The sequence below is a fragment of the Panthera uncia genome, chromosome B1, assembly GCF_023721935.1.
Source record: "Panthera uncia isolate 11264 chromosome B1, Puncia_PCG_1.0, whole genome shotgun sequence".
In the NCBI taxonomy this organism is placed as follows: Eukaryota; Metazoa; Chordata; class Mammalia; order Carnivora; family Felidae; genus Panthera; species Panthera uncia.
The window spans coordinates 167,856,484-167,877,052 of NC_064811.1; the positions used below are offsets into that span (position 1 = coordinate 167,856,484).

The 20,569-nt window shown below is 36.4% G+C and overlaps 1 protein-coding gene across 1 annotated transcript in view; it reads left to right on the forward strand.

The window, feature by feature from the left end:
- The window catches only part of ADAM7 (ADAM metallopeptidase domain 7), a 65,984-nt gene that overhangs the window by 15,088 nt on the left and 30,327 nt on the right, over window positions 1–20,569 (forward strand). The window contains exons 4-8 of the mRNA XM_049630083.1: window positions 5,549–5,627; window positions 7,178–7,254; window positions 8,214–8,406; window positions 10,289–10,342; window positions 15,984–16,055. Of these exons, the coding sequence (XP_049486040.1) occupies window positions 5,549–5,627; window positions 7,178–7,254; window positions 8,214–8,406; window positions 10,289–10,342; window positions 15,984–16,055 (475 nt within the window). The remainder of the gene's footprint in view (window positions 1–5,548; window positions 5,628–7,177; window positions 7,255–8,213; window positions 8,407–10,288; window positions 10,343–15,983; window positions 16,056–20,569) is intronic.

A 20,569-nucleotide genomic window follows, 5' to 3' on the forward strand; every position in this document is an offset into this window, starting at 1 on the left:
GCTCTGCCCCTCCCCTGCTTGCTCTTTCTCTCTCTCTTAAAAATAAATAAACTACAGGAGTGCTGATGCATAATGGCACTCGTACCCTGCTGTTTACGGCAGCACTTTCAACAATAGCCAGACTATGGAAAGAGCCTAAATGTCCATCAACTGATGAATGGATAAAGAAGCTGTGGTTTATATATACAATGGAATCCTCCTTGGCAATGAGAAAGAATGAAATCTGGCCATTTGTAGCAACATGGATGGAACTTGAGGGTATTATGCTAAGTGAAATAAATCAGGCAGAGAAAGATACTGTATGTTTTCACTCGTATGTGGATCCTGAGAAACTTAACAGAAGACCATGGGGGAGGGGAAGGAGAGAAAAAAAATTACAGTGAGGGAGGGATGCAAACCATAAGAGACTCTTAAGGACTGAGAACAAACTAAGGGTTGATAGGGGGTGGAAGAGAGGGGAAAGTGGGTGATGGGCATGGAGGAGGGCACCTGTTGGGATGAGCACTGGGTGTTGTATGGAAACCAATTTGACAATAAACTATATTTAATATAAAAAAGGAAATAGACATTAAAAAATAATGCTTCAGTGAACAATTATAAACATGCTTGAAACAAATGAAACAAAATAGAATGTCTCAGGGGATGGATAGAAAACCTCAGAAAAAAATAGAAGATATAAATAAGAATCTAAAGGAAATTTTAGAACTGAAAAGTAAAATACATGGAAAAAATAAAACTTCTAATGCATGGGCTCAATATCAGAATGGAGAGGGCAGGGATGCTTAGGTGGCTCAGTTGTTAAGCATCTGACTCTTGATTTCAGCCCAGGCACATGATTGTGAGATTGAGCCCTGCATTGGGCTCTGTGCTCAGCATGGAGGCTGTTTGGGATTCTCTCTCTCCCTCTCTGTCTGCCCTTCCCCTACTTGTGCACATGTTCTCTCACTCTCTTTTTCAAAGTAAACATTAAAAACAAAAAAGAACAGAGACGGCAGGAGAAAATAATCAGTGAATATGGAATAATAGAAATTACACAATCTAAATAACAAAGAAAATTTTCTGAAAAAAAAAAGCCACTCTCAGGAATATGTGGTAATAAAACAAAAGATGAAAAACTGAGGTCATCAGAGACCCCAAAGGAGAGGAGAAAGAGTATGGAGCTGAAAAAATATCAAATGAATATCTTGATACTGAAAATACCCACATTTGGCAAAGGAGACACTAAAAACCTACAGGTTCAAGAAGCTGAACAACTTCAAAACAGGATAAACTCAGACAATCTCCAATATATAAATCTCAAACAATTCCAAGACATACCGTGGTTGGTTTTCTATATACATACATACACATATATGAAATGTATTATCTAGAGTAACCACTGAAAAACCTATACAGGGAGGTACACTGAAAAACGCTATAGATAAATCAAAATGGAATTTGAAAGTATATTTAAGCAATCCATAAGAAGGCAGGAAAAGGAAACTAAAACATGAGAAAAGAAGAAACAGGAACAAAAGATAAAATAGCAGACTTAAGTCTTAATATATTAATAATTACTTCAAATTGTATAAATACTGAAAATGGCAGAGTGGATGAAAAATATCACTAAACTTTACGGTGTTTATACAATGTCTTCCAGAAAACACAGAGAATACTTCCCTTCTCATTTTATGAAGCCAACATTACTTTGATACCTAAACCAGACAAAGACAGTATAAACAAAATTAAATAGAATTCAACAATGCACAACAAGGATAATACACCATAACCAAATGGGATCTTTTCCAGGAATACAATACTGGCCCAATATTCTAAAATTAATCAACATAATTTACCATATTAACAATGGAAAGAAGAAAAAAAATCACATGATATCATTAATTGACACAGAAGAAAGCTTTTGCTAAAATACAACAATCATTTATGATTAAACATTTCAGAAAATTAGCAATATAACAGGATGTCCTTGACTTGATAGCGAGTATTTACAAAACCCTACAGCCATAGGATTATTATTGGTGAAAGACTGAATGTTTTCCTCCTAAAATCTGGAACCAGGCAAATACGTACACTCTCACTACTGCTAGTCAACATATTCCCAGGACATCTAGTCAGTTCAACTCAGAAACAAAAGGAAATAAAAGGCATATAGATTGGAAAGGTAGAAGGAAAAAAAAGTCCTTACTTGCAGATGACATACAGTGGTTGGCATAGAAAATTCTACAAAATCTAACAGGCTAACCAAGCATCAAACAAAAAATATCTTCTGGGTGTAATAAGTGCATTCAGCAAAGTCACAGAATATTGCATCATAAAAATATCAATTGTATTTAAACACTCGCAATGAACATGAGGAAACTGAAGTTTAAACTGTAACACCATTTGCAACTGTTCAAAAAGAAATAAAACTGTTTCAAATCAGAGAACTAAATACAAAGCTTGTTCACTGAAAACTACAAGATTCTGATGAAAATCATCAAAAAGATGTAAATAGGTGGGGTCTTATTTTGTATTACTAAATTGGAAGACCACATGGGAAAGATGTTAATTTCTCCAGTGGATATATAGGGTTATCACAATTCCCACTGGAATTACTATAAGACTTTTTATAAATATAGACAAGATTATTCCAAAACTTATAGGGGAAGACAAAGGAACCGGAGTAGCTAAAAGAAATCTGAAAAAAGAAAAAAAAAAAAACAGGAGTAATCACTTTGAGAGCTATTATAGAGAGAGTCAGACTGTCAGAACAATAGACACAGAGATCAATGGAATCAAATAGAAATCTCAGAAATAGTTCCACCCTAGTAAAGCCAACTCTTTTTTGACAAAGTTTGTAAAGCAAATCAATGGAGGAAGTAGAATCTTTTCAGCAAAAGGTGCTGAAACTATCCAGCAAAAAAATACAAAAAAAAAAAAAAAGAAACTCAACCTAAATCTCAATGCTTTTACCAAATTCATGTCAAAATTAACTCAAAATAGATCATGGGTGTCAGTGTAGAATCCAAAACTATAATACATTTAGATAAAACAGCTAATATCTTAGGATCTTGGGCTAAGGCAAAGAATTCTTCCACTTGACATCAGTTCATTTGACATGACTAATAAAAGACAAAGTTGATAAATTGGACTTCATTGAAATTGAAAGTGCTTAACTCTACCAAAGTCTCATTATGAGGATGAAAAGACAAGCTGCAAATTGGGAGGAGACATTGGCAAACCGACAGAGGACTAGCGTCTGGAAAAATAAAGAGTTCTCAGAGCTCAACAATAATAAAGCAAGCAATTCAATCAGAAAATAGGCGAAAGGTAGGAAGAGACATCTCACCAAAGACAATATACGGGTGACAAATAAGCACTTGAGAGATGTGTGGCATCATCAATCATTCAAGAAATGCAAATGAAACTATAATGAAATATCATTTCATTCAATTAGAATGGCTAAACCTAAAACAATAATTACGTCGCCAGAAAGCTGGCAAAGGATATAAGGAATACTGGATCATTAATACATTGCTGATGAGAATATTAAATAATATAACACTCTGGAAAACAATTTGGCAATTTAAAAAAAGAACAAACATGCAACCTCCCTCAGGGGAAGCAATTGTACTCCTGGGATCAGTGAGAGAGATGAGAGGTCATTTTCTGGTGGAATAGTTCTGTATCTTGATTGCAGTGGTGCAAATTACACCTATGATAAAATGCCACGTGAACACAAACATGCATTAGACTAGTGTGTATTTCTGGGTTTGTTGGAAACAACCACAAAGTGGCTCAGTTGGTTGAACATCGGGCTCTTATAGTGGCTCTTATAGTATAGTTATTGTACTATAATTATGTGAGATGTAACTGCTGGGGAAATTGAGGGAGGTGTGCACAGACATCAGATTCTGCTACGCTATCTCTGTAACTACCTATGAGTCTATAATTATTTCAAAATAAAATTTAAAAAAATGAGATACTAGTACTTTGTATTCATACATCGGAAAAATGTGGGATCCTCTGTTTTCTAAGAAAATAAAATTTTTGAATATAGTTTTGGGGAAAGAAAAGCGATGCCCACGATGATTCACCCCATTAAAATGTGCATTCTGGTTGCACGCTGAACATATAATCCTACCTTTTGGGAGTTACTGAGAATGAGGCAGGTTGTGTCCACGAAGCATGGACATAAAGGGAAATCTACTGACTCTGCTGGAGTAGGGCACATTGTGACTGTTCTGCCAGCTCTTTGAGGAAGGGTGAGTAACATCGCCCAGGTGGATATGTTTAATTTAAGTTCAATATTTTCTTTATTGTGTTTTGTAACTATCTGTTTTCAAATTCATGAGATAACAAAGTAAGATTGTTGGGTAAACAGCTATGTCGAGAGGATGATGTCAACTTTAATAACGAACGTGTTTATGTCTCTACAAACTACACAAATGTTTGTTTTGCACGTTCATATAAGATAGTGCACGTATTACCTCTCCAAAGTGATTTTGAGCTCGTTCTATTCAAACCCAAGTGATGGTTCTGATACCAGGGCTTTCTCTACTCCGTCACCATTTCCTCTCTAATAGAGCCAATATTCCACTTTTCTTCTTGGGGCCTCGTAAATCTTAAAATAGAATGGCTATTATCCACATAGGGTAATTCAGATAGAACTAAGTAAATTACAGAATGGTGTAAGAAGAATCCAATGATTCCCTATGTACTTCTGTTGCATTCACGTACTGAGAGAGTTGAGATATACGACCTTAGTTCTTGGTCTGAGGATACCCATGGGATTTGTTACAGGGCATGTGGGAAAATAGAGTCATTCAACTGATTGCTCAGAATGCCATCCCTTAACTTGTGCAGAGAAAAAAAAAACTATAAAGAATTACACGAAGGGGAACCTGAGTGGCTCAGTTGGTTGAACATCTGGCTCTGAATTTGGCTCAGGTCATGATCTCAGGGTTCGTGGGTTCGGGCCTCACATCGGGCTCTGTCCTGACAGCAGGGAGCCTGCTTGGGATTCTCTTTCTCCCTCTCTCTCTGCCCCTCCCTCCCTTTGTCTCAAAATAAACAAATTAACCTAAAACAAGAAGAATTACATGAAGATATTAGCAGAGGTTGTCTCTCTGTAGCGAGTTTCATTGATACTTTTCTGTGTTTTCTAAATTTCTATTATGATTAATACATACTGCTTTTATCTGAATATATAGTTGTTGGGTTAATATATGTTAAGATATATGCATTTTATGTATATTTGATATACACGTCAAATATATTTTGTATCAAATATATATATATGACTTTACTTAGATAGTATTTTCTCTAGTTTTTTTCTCAACTTGCTCCCAGAATCTCTTTCAGTCTCTTCTAGTGTTTACCAAATCATGAAATCTGGGCAGAAAGCCTTTTCGTGTGAGTGGGGTTGATTTTGCTTATGTGTTTTTATCATGAGAGGAACGTGCTGAGATTTGGAAACAGCCTCAAGGCTTCTCTTCCCCATAATTGGTTTTATCTGCTATCTTTGTAAACTGACTAAATCTCACTACCTCTCTGCCCTCTTTTCCAGGGAGTTCCTAGCCTCAAATTACAGTGAAACCTACTACTCTATAAAAGGAGAGGCCGTCACCAGCTACCCTTCCACCACGGTATCTTATGGAACCTTCTCTTGTCTTCTGAAATTTTCTCATGGGATTTTGAAACGCAATCCAGCTGTACAGGCAGCTGCTGAAAATGTTATGTCAGAGGCGAATCTTACATTGAATACTGTCACGAATCATTCTAGAATAGAAAACATGACCCTTCAAACTCTAAAGGAGGCCGACTACTATCTCACAAGCAGATTGATGACTGTTAATGTATTTTTTCTTAACTAAACTGACTTCTGTGTACCCCAAATGGTGTTAAGTCTGGAGAAAGGATAAAGCAGAAACCAAAGAAGTAGAAGGCACCCTGATGAGATTGTCATCAGGCTAAAGGGATAAAAACTAACGACATGAAACTATTTTAAAACCTCCATCCAATTGACCCTTATGTGAGTCTTATTCCCCGGCCTAGGCCTTCTGCTGCACCAACATTGTGGTCTCTCCTTCATTCTCCAAATGAATTTTTGTTCATTTATCATCAATAATATTCCAGTGGATACAGGTTCTATTTTTACGGCCTTCCTTCCCTTTCCATGCCCTCTGTAGCCTTCTAACCGAAGATGACATTATTCCTTTTCACCAAAAGTATACTTTCTAAAAACTTATTTATTTCCTGGTTAAGGCATGTGTCAATCATGGAATGTAAACCTTCAGGCAGTCTTTGTAAAATAGAAATGGAAGAAAACTGGGCAACATGCTTTTATGCAGGGGGTGGCTGTTGGCCTAAGAGGGTCTGCGATCACACAGGGAGTGTCACTCATGGACAAAATGGACAAAATGGAAAAGGTGATTACCTGATGGAACTGTTACAGGCAGAGCACCATGTAGGGAGTGACAGGGATACCATCTTGACTGAAGCAAGGCCGCAGGAGGAAAGGGCTTGAGGGGACCTGGCTGGAGAGCGAAACCTAATTTTAGCAATCATCAACAACATTGGCATGGGGCGCTTGGGTGACTCGGTCCGTTAGGTGTCCAACTCTTGATTTTGACTCAGGTCATAATCTCACAATTTCGTGAGTTTGAGCCCTGCATGGGTTCTGTGCTGATGGTGCAGAGCCTGCTTGAGATTCTCCCTCTTTCTCTACCCCTCCCCCATTCGCACCGTCTCTGTCTCTCTCAAAATAAATAAATAAACTTAAAAAATTTTTTTTTTAAATTGGACTGATTTCATAGGCAACTGGGGAAAAATTATAATAACAACATGAGAAGGGTAGTTTGGTAGACATTTTAGGGTGGATGAAAGGAGAAATACTTAAATGGAAAAGGGTCACATTTCTGAGACTGGATTCATCAACTAATATACTCCTAAATCTGTGAGGAAAGAATCCACATCCTGCTTCATACAAAGTAACAATGCAATTAGAATAAAAGGATTCTGAAGGAGTTCAAAATTTTCCAAATGACAGAGTGCAATGAACGAATACATGAAGGAGCATGGGTGTGATTTGTGAGAATGCAATGCTGATATATTGTGAACGTAAAATACGTGTATAGTGATATCTATGCAATATGAGCATATGTATTTATATCAATAGTCTCTTCATCTATTTTAGGATCACTGTTTTTACCAAGGATCCATCATACATGAATTTGATTCTTCTGCCAGTATCAGCACATGTAATGGTCTGAGGTATTGCACAGTTCTCTATTTTGTTAATAAGTTTGCTTAAGGCATTTTCAGAGACATTTGCTTTTCATCTTTCAAACAGCCTTATAAATAGAAAAAACCATGGGAAAAAGCTACTGCATATTTTCAGCATGAGTAGCCCTTCTAGCCCATCACTGATGTCCATTGCTGACAAAAAGATGTCTAATGCACAGCCCTAAGCAAGACAAATTTTTTGTCAAGGGATTCAGAGACTGCTGGGAATAATCTAGCCTGTCCTCTCATGTCAGAGACACTGAAATCAGAGACTAGCCTCTGGACATTCAATGTGCTGGTGATAGAACTCTATGGAAAAACCAGGTCTCCTGACTTCTAGTCCTGTGAATTCCCACCACAACACAACACTTCACAGCTTTTTGCTCTTCAGGAGTTTAGAGTCTTTAGAAATCAAAAAAGCCAGAAGTATAGTCTGTATCAGTTCCTTATAGATCTTGGGCTTAAGGATAAAAGAGGAAATGTGGGGTAGCAGGATAGGAGAACAAGACATTTCCGCCTTCATTTATGAGTACTTTACTTAAGTAGATCCCCATATATTCAAGAATAAAGACTCTTTTAATGACAAAATTGCCATGTAATAGTATTTGTGCTTTCATATAGTTACTCTACAATTAAAGCATGATGGACATAAAAATTCACAAAATATTTGTGAGAACTCTGAGATTTCAAAGTAGAGATTGGGCTGGTAAGCTTCTGAAAATCCAGAGGAGTTGATTCTTATGCACGTTATTGATTCAAAGGCCACATATCACCTCACCTTTTTATCACTCAGAATATGTGTGCAGCCAGATGCTCATGAGGCCTTGGTCTTACAGTTTCCTTTCTTAGCTAGGCAAAGTCAATAAAATGGAACAGAGAAATATGGTGAGAAATAAAGTAGTAAAATGGTATAGATTGAATATACATCATATTTCCATTTTCTGTAGGGGATTCTTCAGGGTATATAACCAAAGGTACCTCATCGAACCAGTGAAATATTCAGATGAGGGACAACATTTTGTGTTCAGATATAATCCAAAGGCACAGTTCGCTGCCAATTATTCTTGTACGGAACTCAATTTTACCAGGACAACTGATCCGAAGGATGCTATTAAAATGGTGGAAGACCTCAAAACAGAAGTAAGTGCCTTTTTGAAAAAATCATCTTAATGTCAGGATAAGCACCTCTTATTTCCTTTCTGATCTCAAAAGAGAGAAATGAGCACAACTAGTGAAATATACATGCCACCTGAGTCTGACTCTTCGTTGTTTGAAATCTAAAATGTCAAACTTTTTATCAACATAGAAAATGTTCGTTACTTACAGCAAATCTCAGTTTGTCCCATCAGTTTTAAGGAACGGGAATTTTTGCAACCCTACATGTGATTTATACCATCAGGGCTACAAGTGGTTGGAAAGAATGAAATTTGCAATGTCTTAAAACCTCTACGAGCTATTGTTTCCCCTTGTCGTCGCTGCCATCAATTTGTTGGGAGAGGGGGGATTTGCTGATAATAAGTCAAGGTCTGCCCCTTTCATCAGGCCAAATATTCTAATTATTAATTATTAAGGACAATTAAGAGTAATCGCAAGTTCAATTTCTGGCAGATGATTGCACCATGAGAGTCCTATGTGTTTTAAGCTTTCTTGTATGACTAGTTCATATCACCTCAAATCCTCACGAGGTGTTAGCCTTTAAAGATCCATGAGTGCCCATCTGCTTCACGTATCCATGGTCCAGATTGTGTCTGAAACCTAGTAGGTGCCTAACTGATGTTTTTGATGGATTCAATCAATTAATAAATGATCACTAAAAAAAAGTCCCTCCCAAAATGACTTAGTTAGATCTTTGAACAATATGCCTCTGGTTTATTACTCGGAGAATATGCATGTACCTCAACAGATGACATTGAAAGCTGAAGACAGAATTTTCTGGTATTGTTGATTTATAAAAAATAAGGATCTGTTATTAGCAACCTTTATACATTTCTTTGGAATTGAGACTACCACAAAGTAGGAGACTGAGAGACAGGAGAGGAGTAGAAGGAATACAGTCAGTCCTATTAGCCAGTCCCACGATTTGCTCTCCACTCTTGATGAGTTGAGTCCTTTTTATATGAGCTATTTATATGAGCTATTTAGCTATTATAAAGCTATTTGCTTTATAAATGAAAAAAAAAAGTTAAAAACTGTATTCATGATTCTTTATTTATAACTCTTCTATTTATTTATTTAGAGTATAGCTGACAATGTTACATCAGGCTCAGGTGTACAACCTAGTGATTGAACATCTCCATACATCATGCTACATTCACCACAGGTGTTGCTACCCTCTGTCACCATGCAACGATACCGCAATGCCATTGACTATATTCCCTATGCTGTGCCTTGTATTCCATGACTTATTCATTCCATAACTGGAAGCCTGTGTCTCCCACGCCCCTTCACCTATTTTGCCTCCTACACCCTCCTTCCCTATGACAACCATCCGTTTGTTCTCTGTATTTATAGGTCTGATTCTGGTTTAACTTGTTTGTTTATTCGTTTATTTTGAATTTTAGATTCCACACCTAAGTGAAATGTTATTTGTCTTCCTCAGTCTGACTTATTTCACTTAGTATAATACCTTCTGGATTGATTCATACCGTTGTAAATGGCAAGATCGTATCCTTTCTTATGGCTGCATAATATCAGTGTGTGCGTGTGTGTGTTTGTGTGTGTGTGTCACATCTTCTTTACCCTTTCATCTACCAATAGCCACTTAGGATGCTTCCATATCTTGGCCATTGTAAATAATGCTGCAATAAATACAACTTATTTTACCTGAAAGACGATCTGATGTAAAGGGCCACATGTTTTAATAATATATGGGGCTTTCTTTAGATAAATTCCTGGAATTATTAGTTATACTCCTCTTCCTCACCTTCCTGTATCAATAATACTAACATTTCTTACCATGAAAATTTTAACGTGAAATGAGAAACATTGACCATACTCTATTAAATTTTTCATAAATTTCCAGAACACCCATAAAGAAAAGTATGTGGAACTGTTCATTGTTGCTGATGATAACGTGGTAAGTTTTCAAATGAATATTTGCTCCTCATTCATACTTATAAAACTATAGTGATCCTAAAAAAGAGAAAAAAATATTTTAATCGGAATTCCATTTTGGGCTCAATGTTGTTTTTAGCTTCCCCAAACAGATTTATATAAGAGATGATAAGGTCCTTTGGCAGTATAGAAGACTAAGCCAAAATAGAATTCTCCTCCTTTTTCTGAGCATATGGAAATGATGAACAACATACACAAAATTGAAAAAATGTGCACAATCTATAGTTGAGCTCAGAAGAAAACACAGAAAATCTCCAAGTCCTAAAAATGAGAAGAGAATCTCTTGTCAGAGCAGTAAGTAAAATTCACAGGCTTGGTGACATATAGTATATAGAATGTATTGAATAATGCCCAGAGCCATGATGAGCTGCCCCGTCTCTGAAAAGGGAACCGGAGAATGTCTCCCTACTGAAACTGCAAAGAGAAAAGGAATGTTCTGTTTGTTTGTAGCAATAGGAAGGGAATATATTACACACAGGAAAGCAAAAATGTTAAACACGTATCATATAATGATATGGAGCGTGATATATTTTTCTTTAGATACAGAAATGCCAAGCAAAGCTTTTAATGTAAAACTTGATTAGAAACTTGATAAACTGTTACAGCTCAAGTCAAAAATGTTCTATGAAGACATTTTCATAATCTAAGATAAAACTAATCACATGAGGAAGAGTCAACTGACATAATGGGAAGGAGAATAAGCTCTCCAAGAACTGTAAACCAGCCACTGATATTTCAGATTATATACCTAAAAATAGAGTCAAAAAAGATGTACAACAAAAAATAACAGAGTTACAGGCAGATTAAGTTTTTTTCAGTTCCCCTCTATCAGGAAATTTTAGGTAAAGTAGGAAAAAATTCAACACAAGTAGAAAAGATCTGAGTCACATAAATATCGTTTTGATATAATCAATTGGTAGAATCTCCAAAACACACAAAATAGACAATCTATAATCTTTTCAAATGCAAACAAAATACTTCCAAAAATTAAACTGGTATTTGACCACAAAGAAAGTAAAAAGAAATAGAAAAAAATAGATATAGGGGCGCCTGGGTGGCTCAGTCAGTTAAGCGTCCGACTTCGGCTCAGGTCATGATCTCACAGTTCGTAAGTTCGAGCCCCGCGTTGGGCTCTGTGCTGACAGCTCAGAACCTGGAGCCTGTTTCAGATTCTGTGTCTCCCTCTCTCTCTCTGACCCTCCCCCGTTCATGCTCTGTCTCTCTCTGTCTCAAAAGTAAATAAACGTTAAAAAAAAATTTAAAAAAAAAAAAAGAAAAAAATAGATATATAATAAAGAGCACACTTTTGTTTTTAAACCACAACCAAATTGGAAGTTATAACAAAAATTGATACATTAAGCCACTAAATGATCATTGGTTTGGAAACTAAAGCAAAATACATTTCCAAATATTAACTGACTGAAGAAGTCAAATCTGAAATTATGAAACATTTATAGCCGCAAAAAGAAAAGACTGGTATAGAGAAAACTTTAGATGCAGGAGGCGTAGCAGTATTTGGAAGGATATTTGTAGTTTTAGACATTTCTATGAAAGAGAAAGAAAAATTTAATGAACTAAGAGTCTAACTGGAAAAGTTATAAAATGAAACAGAATAAATCAAAAAAGGATAGAAAGGAGAAAAAAATCTTAATAATGCATGAAATTAATAAAAGACATGAGTCAAAAAGAAGCAATTGGTAGATCAACAAAGCCAAATGTTCATTCCTTGAATAGATTGGTAAAATAGAGAAATCCCTGACAATAATTATTAAAAAAAAATAAAAGTACAAATAAAATTAGAAGTAAAAGGAAGCATAACTATAAATATAGTACAGGTTACACGTCAATACAGTTGTGCCAATACAGTTACGAGCAGAAGCATGCAGTAAAATGTTACCAAGCTGACTTGCGAAGAAATAGTAAACCCAAAAAAGGTTGTAATGGATTTTAAAAATTAAATAACCAGTCCACAGTCTCTCAACAAATGAAGACACTAGGCTCACATGCATTTAAACACAAATTTTGCCAAAATTTGCTTTAACAGATAATATCTTTTACAAACAAATTTGAAGAATAAGCAAAGGGAAAAATTCTTCGCACATGTTATACAGTTATTATACCTTTTGCATTAGATATCTACTGCTGTGTAACAAACAACCCCAAGCTTAGTGTGGTTCGCTTGTATAGCAGTTCCACTGGGCTAGCTGGCTGGTGTAAAAATGGCTTCAGACACTTGACTGATATGTAGTACCAATGTCAGTTGGCCACGTAAGCAGTAGGCTCGCCTGTGCTTCTCATATGATAGCTGGGCATCAAAATATCAAGAAAGAGGCCAGGCTTCAGTACGTAAGACTTTTTAAGCTCCTGCTTGTACTACAATTATTAGTTAATGTCTCCTTAGCCAAACAAAGCCATAGAGTCAAGCCTAGAATCGATGTTGGAGGGAAATACACAAGGGTGTGGATATCTGGAAGAGGGATTTCTTAAGGATCATTACTGGAACGATCTATGATGACTTTGATAACAAATCCAGACAGGAAAGTAAAATTGTAAGACGATTTCACTTACCAAAACAACTGCAAAATCCTAACAAAATAGTTGAAAACCCAGTCCTTGCACAGATCCAAAGAAAGTTTACATGGCAATGGTTTATCCCAGGAATGAAATCATCTCAAATATTTCTGATAAAACTCTTAGCAAGTAAAAGATGGAAGAAAATAAACATTTACCGAAATCGTTCTATCCTGTATAAATATTAAACTTAAACTGTAATGTTGGAGGTTTTTTCCTCCAAAAGTGAGAATAAGATACATTTATTTTCACTGTCAATACATTTTATTTTAACATATTCACTGAAATTTTTAGTCACCATAATAAAACAAAATAAATGGGATCTATGTTAGTTTAAAAGAAAGACACAATATTATTGCATATTTTTAAAAATGAGGAGAAACTACAATTGTCAAATTTATAAAAAAAAAAAGAAGTTGGTAAGTTTTGGGCACTAAATAGGCTTACTTTAACATGTTTATGAGAACATGTTAACTCACTTTTAAAAGAGTGCTAAAATAATTTCTTTGCTCTTAACAATAAGTTATTAGTAAAAAGTAAGAACAGTTTATTAAATTTAATATTTTACCCCAGGTACTAGGCAAATATTTGCTTGATATGATTTAGGGGCATTAAACTGGGCATAACTCTCACATAAGCTGCCTTAATATTGTCTTTAAATATTAAAATTTTTTTAAGAGAAGTTCCTATAGTAAATCATTCATTTTCATTTAACAAATAGTTAATGAGCATCTAATATGCTAGATGCAGAGTGTTGAATGTATATATTTATAATTATATGAGTAATATATTCATACATACATACATGTATATGTTAGCTGATTATAAAGGGCAACAGCAAGAACAATGTAGAGTTATTGTATTCTGGTAAGACAGAATAGAAAAACAAAGGCAGCTTTTGGAAAACATGTTGAGGAGTTTACATATCTTGAAGACAATGTGACGAATTTTAAGCAGGTGAGTAAGGATATGGATGTATACAACCAGACCCAGCAAGTTGAAAGGATAAGCAGAACACAGGTGTCTAGATACTGGGGAAGACTAACCATTAATAAAGCCTTGGCAATAAGGATGCAAAGACTCTGTACGCATTTGTCTTCCTTACCCCCATTGGTGGAAATCACTGATTGATAAAGTACCCTATCCCTATGATCTCTAAGATACTCACTTGGGGGGTTCTGGGTGACTCAGTCAGTTAAGTGTCTGACTCTTGGTTTGGGCTAAGATCATGATCTCATGGTTCATGAGTTTGAGCCCCACATCAGGCTTTGTGCTGACAACACGGAGCCTCCTTGGGAGTCTCTCTCTCTCTCTCTCTCTCTCTCTCTCCCCCGCCTCCCCTGTTCACTCTCTTTGTCACTCTCTCAAAATAAATGAATAAACATTTTATTTTTTTTTTTAACTTTTTTGAATTTTTTTTTTATTTTTTTTTGGGACAGAGAGAGACAGAGCATGAATGGGGGAGGGGCAGAGAGAGAGGGAGACACAGAATCGGAAACAGGCTCCAGGCTCCGAGCCATCAGCCCAGAGCCTGACGCGGGGCTCGAACTCACGGACCGTGAGATCGTGACCTGGCTGAAGTCGGACGCTTAACCGACTGCGCCACCCAGGCGCCCCTGAATAAACATTTTAAAAAATAGAAAGATTTAAAAAAATTTTAAGTGCATTTATTTATTTTATGAGAGAACATGAAAGCATGAGCTGGGGATGGGCAGAGGGAGAGGGAGAGAGAGAATCCCAAGCAGACTCCATGCGGTCTGCCCACAGCCTGACTCAGTGTTTGATCTCATGAACCTTGAGATCACGACCCGAGCCAAAATCAAGAGTCCAACACTTAGCCAACTGAGCCACCCAGGCACCCCAGTCTCAGGATCTTTCTCAACTGTATTTTAGGCAAGCTCTACCAACTGGTCACCAAGAATTCTGGTGTGAAACCATATTTGCCACCCAGAATTTAAGGGAATGGTGGAAAAAAGGAACCTCTGTACAATGAAACACTAGGAGGGATAGGGTATTGGACACAAAGGTGGTAAGAAATTTCTTGAAAGATAAAATGGTCAATATTAAAGGTAGATGAGATGACTAGGAAGATGAGGAAAAGGTGTTCAATGGACTGGATAAGCAGGAGGACATTTATGTGCCTGTCAAGAATAGTTTCCGTGGAATAGAGGCAGTTAAACTAATGAGTAGTGGGTTGAGGGATGAATGAGAGATAAGTGAAGAGAGTCTAACGTTATATCTTTGAGGTATTTAGGTATGTGAGACAACAGGAGAGCAGTGGAATAGTAAATAGAGGATATTTGTAGGATTCAGAAAAGCCATATTTCTTTTTATTCTTATTATGAAACAAGCTTGATCATTTGCATTTATCCCTACAGGATACTTTTGTTATTATAAAGTATATTTTATCAGGTTTCAATAGATAATGCCAACAACAAGGTCCACAAATGGGGAGTCCATTTCTTAGGAACAAAAGACAGAATAGGCTGGAGCAGGAAGGTCCGCTTTGTTTTCTCAGCCTTTCCCTGGAGAGAAGGGGTGTCACAGTTTCCTGCCCCTCTCCATCACATCTCTGGCTCCAGGGTGGTCTTTGATTACATTCCGTAGTTTGTTACTACCATGGATACAGAAGGGCTGATAAAGTTTCCGGGTTGTTTTGCAATATAAGGATTTCTGTGACACTTCAATAAGTTTTGCTTCATCAGCATGATAAATATGGACTCTAAAGAACACTTATCAGTTGGTTTAATAAATCAACGTAATGCAATATGTTGTGATGTGAAAAGGGAACAAGGTTATGAAGAAAATCTTAAAAATAGTGCTAAGCTGAAGCATGTCTTTAGAAACTGCTGTATGTAGTGATTTCATATCAAAAATGTAATTCTGCATAAATTGCCACGATTTTTAGCTGACCAGAAAGAATACCAATAAGTTTCCCCCCCACCCTGGAAATATCTCACAGTGGGTGAAGTATTTGCTTGAGTTCATATCATCTGTTATTAATGAATGTTGATCTGATGTTTTATTTCCAGTGTCGCAGGAATAATCATCCTCACAGTAAAATAAGGAATCGAATTTGGGGAATGGTCAATTTTGTCAACATGGTAAGATCTGATAACGTTTGAATCAATCTAAGAATACAAATGGAAAATACCTTTTAGGGTAGATATCTCCTGGGTTTTGTGGTAAGCTCAGTATTGAGAAGGCCCAAAACACAGAAATTCACTGCATAGACTAATGAACCAAAATCCATTGAAAACTGTAAGGCAATAAAGGAAACACAGCTCTGAGATTTTGGGTTTTGAAGTGAATGACATTTAACATCTAAATAAATTTCAAATATTGGTTAGTAACCACAAAATTTATAAAGCAACATATAAAGACTTGAAAACTCATCATGCATAAATCAAATCCATTAATACATTTAAAATCACTGTTCCAGAACCTAGCACTGTTGGAGACCTTGTCCCCGCTTCACCCACCTTGTCCCCGCTTCACCCTTAACTTCAGGCCTTTGTTAAGAGCCAGAGCTGAAAGGTCTATACTCACAATTCTTATCTCTCCTTCAGTAGTAATCTGTTTTTGTTTGTTAATTCAGTGATCTCTAGCCTGGTTAGGGGACCCAGAGAGTTTTGTTACCCTGATCTATCCCGTTTTAGGAAAGCTCTGCCCATGGGGTCTTTGGGTAGATTATTCTCATCGTTTATGTTCTTCCTTCACTGGTAGGAGACCTAGAAGGCTCTGGCCTTAGGACAGCTTCCTGTCTGTCCTCCAGGGGCAGAAGGTTTTTGTTTGTTTTTCTGGTTTTTCTTTTCCCTTCTTTCAGTAACAATAGGTTTTCACTTGAGTTCTGGGAGAATAAAAAAAAAAATGCCCTACCCTCAGCAATCAATATGCCATCCAGACAGATCATCAATAAAGACTGGATTTGAACAACACTATAGACCAAATGAAACCAACAGGTATATGCAGAATTTTTCACCCAAGAGCAACAGAATACACCATTTCTTTCCCAGAGCAGAAGAGACATTTCATGATATATATTATAGAGTAGGCCACAAAGCAAATCTCAACAAATTCAAGAAGATGGAAATGATATCAAGTATCTTTTCCTGACACAGTGGTATGAAAGTAAAAAAGCAACGCCAGCCAGATTAATGGAAAATTTATAAATATGCAGAAATTTAAGAGCACATTCCTGAACAACAAGTGGACCAACAGATAAATGAAAGGCATAAGAAAAAAATCTTGGTACAAAAAAATGAAAACAAAACCTATCAAAATGTATGAGATGCAACAAAAGGAGCTCTGGGAGGAAAGTTTATAGCTATAAATGCAAACATATATCAATTAAAAAGAAAATATCAATAAACAACTAAAGTTCTACCTTAAGGGACTGCAAAAAGAGCAAACTAAGCCCGTAGTGAGCACGAGGAAAGAAGGAACAATGAGATAAGAACAGGAAAAAAAAAATTTTCTGAAGGTCACACAGCAGCTTAGTGCTTTTGTTTTTCTGGAGAGCAAGAGTCTGGTAGGTTCAAAGATGTTCCCAAGTCAGCAGTTTCTGTCATCCTTCAAGCCTATCCCACCAAAGGAGGGGACCTCCAAGTCTCCCATTCTGCCCTCCATGGTTTCATGGGCATGCAGAGGAGGCCCATGGAGAAGATTCTGAGCATAGGTGTGAGATTCCTTATGCCTGTGTCTCTCAGAGGATCCTATACTCATTCTGTCACATACTTGCCCTTTAGCAATTCCTTAAAAATGTCTGGTAAATTCTTCTTATGTCTTGTATGGCGCTCAGCATGCTCTGCTGCTGGGAGATACTCCAGTACCATTTCTGCCTTAAAGAAGCAATCTTTCCTGAGATTTCAGGCATCATCTTACTTGCCCTGTTACCTCAGCTAACTTACGGTCCGATCTGATATGACTTTGTAGATTCTCTGGCTTTTTCTTTCTGTCAGGGTAGAAGCGATATTATTTCCGGTTTTGTACATCTGAGCCAGAAGTAGATATTCTCTGAGCTTTAAGCCTATTTCTATGGCTATTAAAAACCCTCCCCATATTTTTCTAAAAGGGAGGAACAATGTGGTGTGAAATAGTTTTATCTCATAGTCACCTATGGGTTTTTTTCCTGTTTCTTTTTATTGATTGATTTTCTCCCTTTTCTCCACATCCATACCAGCATCTGTTGATGGCCGTTCTAACAAGCATGAGATCATACCTCATTGTGATTTTAATTTGCATTATCCTAATGCCTAGTGATGTTGAACATCTTTTCATGTACTTATTGGCCTTTCATGCATCTTTTTTTTTTTTTTTACGTTTATTTATTTTTGAGACAGAGAGAGACAGAGCATGAACAGGGGAGGAGCAGAGAGAGAGGGAGACACAGAATCTGAAACAGGCTCCAGGCTCTGAGCTGTCAGCACAGAGCCCGACGCGGGGCTCGAACTCACTGACCGTGAGATCGTGACCTGAGCCGAAGTCGGATGCCTAACCGACCAAGCCACCCAGGCGCCCCTCATGCATCTTTTTTGAAAAACATGTCTGTTTAGGTACTTTGCCCATTTTTGAATTAGGTTATTTGTATGTTTTTTGCTATTGAGTTGATGGGTTGTTTAGGTGTGTTGGATATTAACCCCTTGTCAGATATATGGCTTGTAAATATGTTTTCCCATTCCATCTTTTCACTTTTTTAATGGACTCTTTTGCTGTGTAGAAGCCTTGAGATGCAGTCCCATTTCTTATTTCTTATTTTATTGCTTGTGCTTTTAGGTGTCATATCCAAAAAATCATTACCAAGACCCATGTTAAGGAGCTTTAGTGTTGTTTTCTTCTAGGATCTTCATAGTAAGACTCAACATGTAAGTCTTTAATCCACTTTGAATTCATTTTTGTGAATGGCATAAGTTACCGGTTCATCTTCATTCATTTATTTACATGTGAATACCCAATCATCTCAGCGTCTTACATTGAAGAGATAATGTTTTGTCCACTGAGTGTTCTTGGCTTCCTTGTCAAGTATTAGGTGACTGTATATGCCTCGGTTCATTTCTGGACTCTTGATTCTGTCCCATTGGACTATTTGTCTCTTTATATGGTAGTCCCATACTGTTTTGATGACTTTAGATTTACATAAAATTTAACATCAGGAAGTGTGATGCTCCTGCTTTGTCTGTCTCAGGATTTTTTTTTTTTTCTTGGCTATTTGGGTGTTTTGTGGTTCTATATAAACTTTAGGAGTTTGTTTTCTACTTTCATAAAAACCGTCATTGGAATCTTGATAGGGATTGCATTGACTATATAGATGGCTTTCAGTAGTATATGCATTTTAACATTATTAATTCTTCCACTCAATGGACAGAGGATACCTTTGCATTTATCTGTGTCTTCTTTGATTTATCTTATCGACTTATACTTTTAAGCATACATATCTTTCAGCTCCTTAATTAACTTTATTCCTAAGTATTTTATTATTTTTGACGTTCGTGTATGTGGGGGATAAATATTTTTATTTCTCTTCAGAAATTTCCCTGTTATTGTCTAGAAATGCTACCAAATGTCTGCCTGCTAATTTTGTATCCTGCAACTGTACTGAATTCATTGAGTAGATCTTAACAATTTTGGGTTGTCTTTGGGATTTTTCTATAGATAAAATCATGGCTGCAAATAGAGACAATGTTACTTTCCTTACCAATTCTGATACCCTTGTTTCTTTTTATTGTCTGATTGCTGTAGCTAGAACTTCCAGTACTATGTTGAATAGGGTTGCTAAGAGTGGGTACTGGTTTTGTACTTGATCTTAGAAGAATGTATAGGTCCTCAGTGTGTAGAGTTAGGTTGTTTATCTGAGATCTTTCTTACTTCTTAATGTAGGCATTTATGGCTATGAACTTTCTTTTCTCTTAGAGCTGCTTTTGATGCATCCTATAAGTTGTGTTTCCATTTTCATTTCTCTCAAGAAACTCTTGTTTCCCCTTTAGTTTCTCCTTTGATCCATTGATTGTGCAGGAGAGTGTGCTTAATTTTCATGTATTCATGAATTTCCAGTTTTCCTCTTGTTATTGGTTTCTAGTTCCATACCTTTATATTCAAAAAAGATACTTGGTATGATTTCTGTCTTCTTGAACTTGCTAAGACTTGTTTTAAAACCTAATATATAGTCTATCACAAAAATATTCTATGTGCATATAAGAAGAATATGTATTCTGTTGTTGGATAGAATGTTCTATATATGTCTGTTAGGTCCATTAGGGCTAAAGCATTGTTCAAATTCACTGTTGACTTATTGATTCTCTGTCTGATCTATCCATTGTTCAGTGTGGGGTATTAAAGGCCCAACTATAATTGCTTCACTGTTTATTTCTCCTTTTATTTCTGCTGGTTTTTCTTTGTATATTTGTTTTCTTTTTTTCAAGTTTTTTTTTAATGTTTATTTTGAGAGAGAGAGAGAGAGAGAGAGAGAATGTGCACACAGCTGAAGAGGAGCAGAGAGACAGAGGGAGAGAGAGAATTCCAAGCAGGCTCTATGCCATCACCAAAAAGCCCAATATATATATATATATATAGTTATATATATATATAGTTATATATATAGTTATATATATATATAGTTATA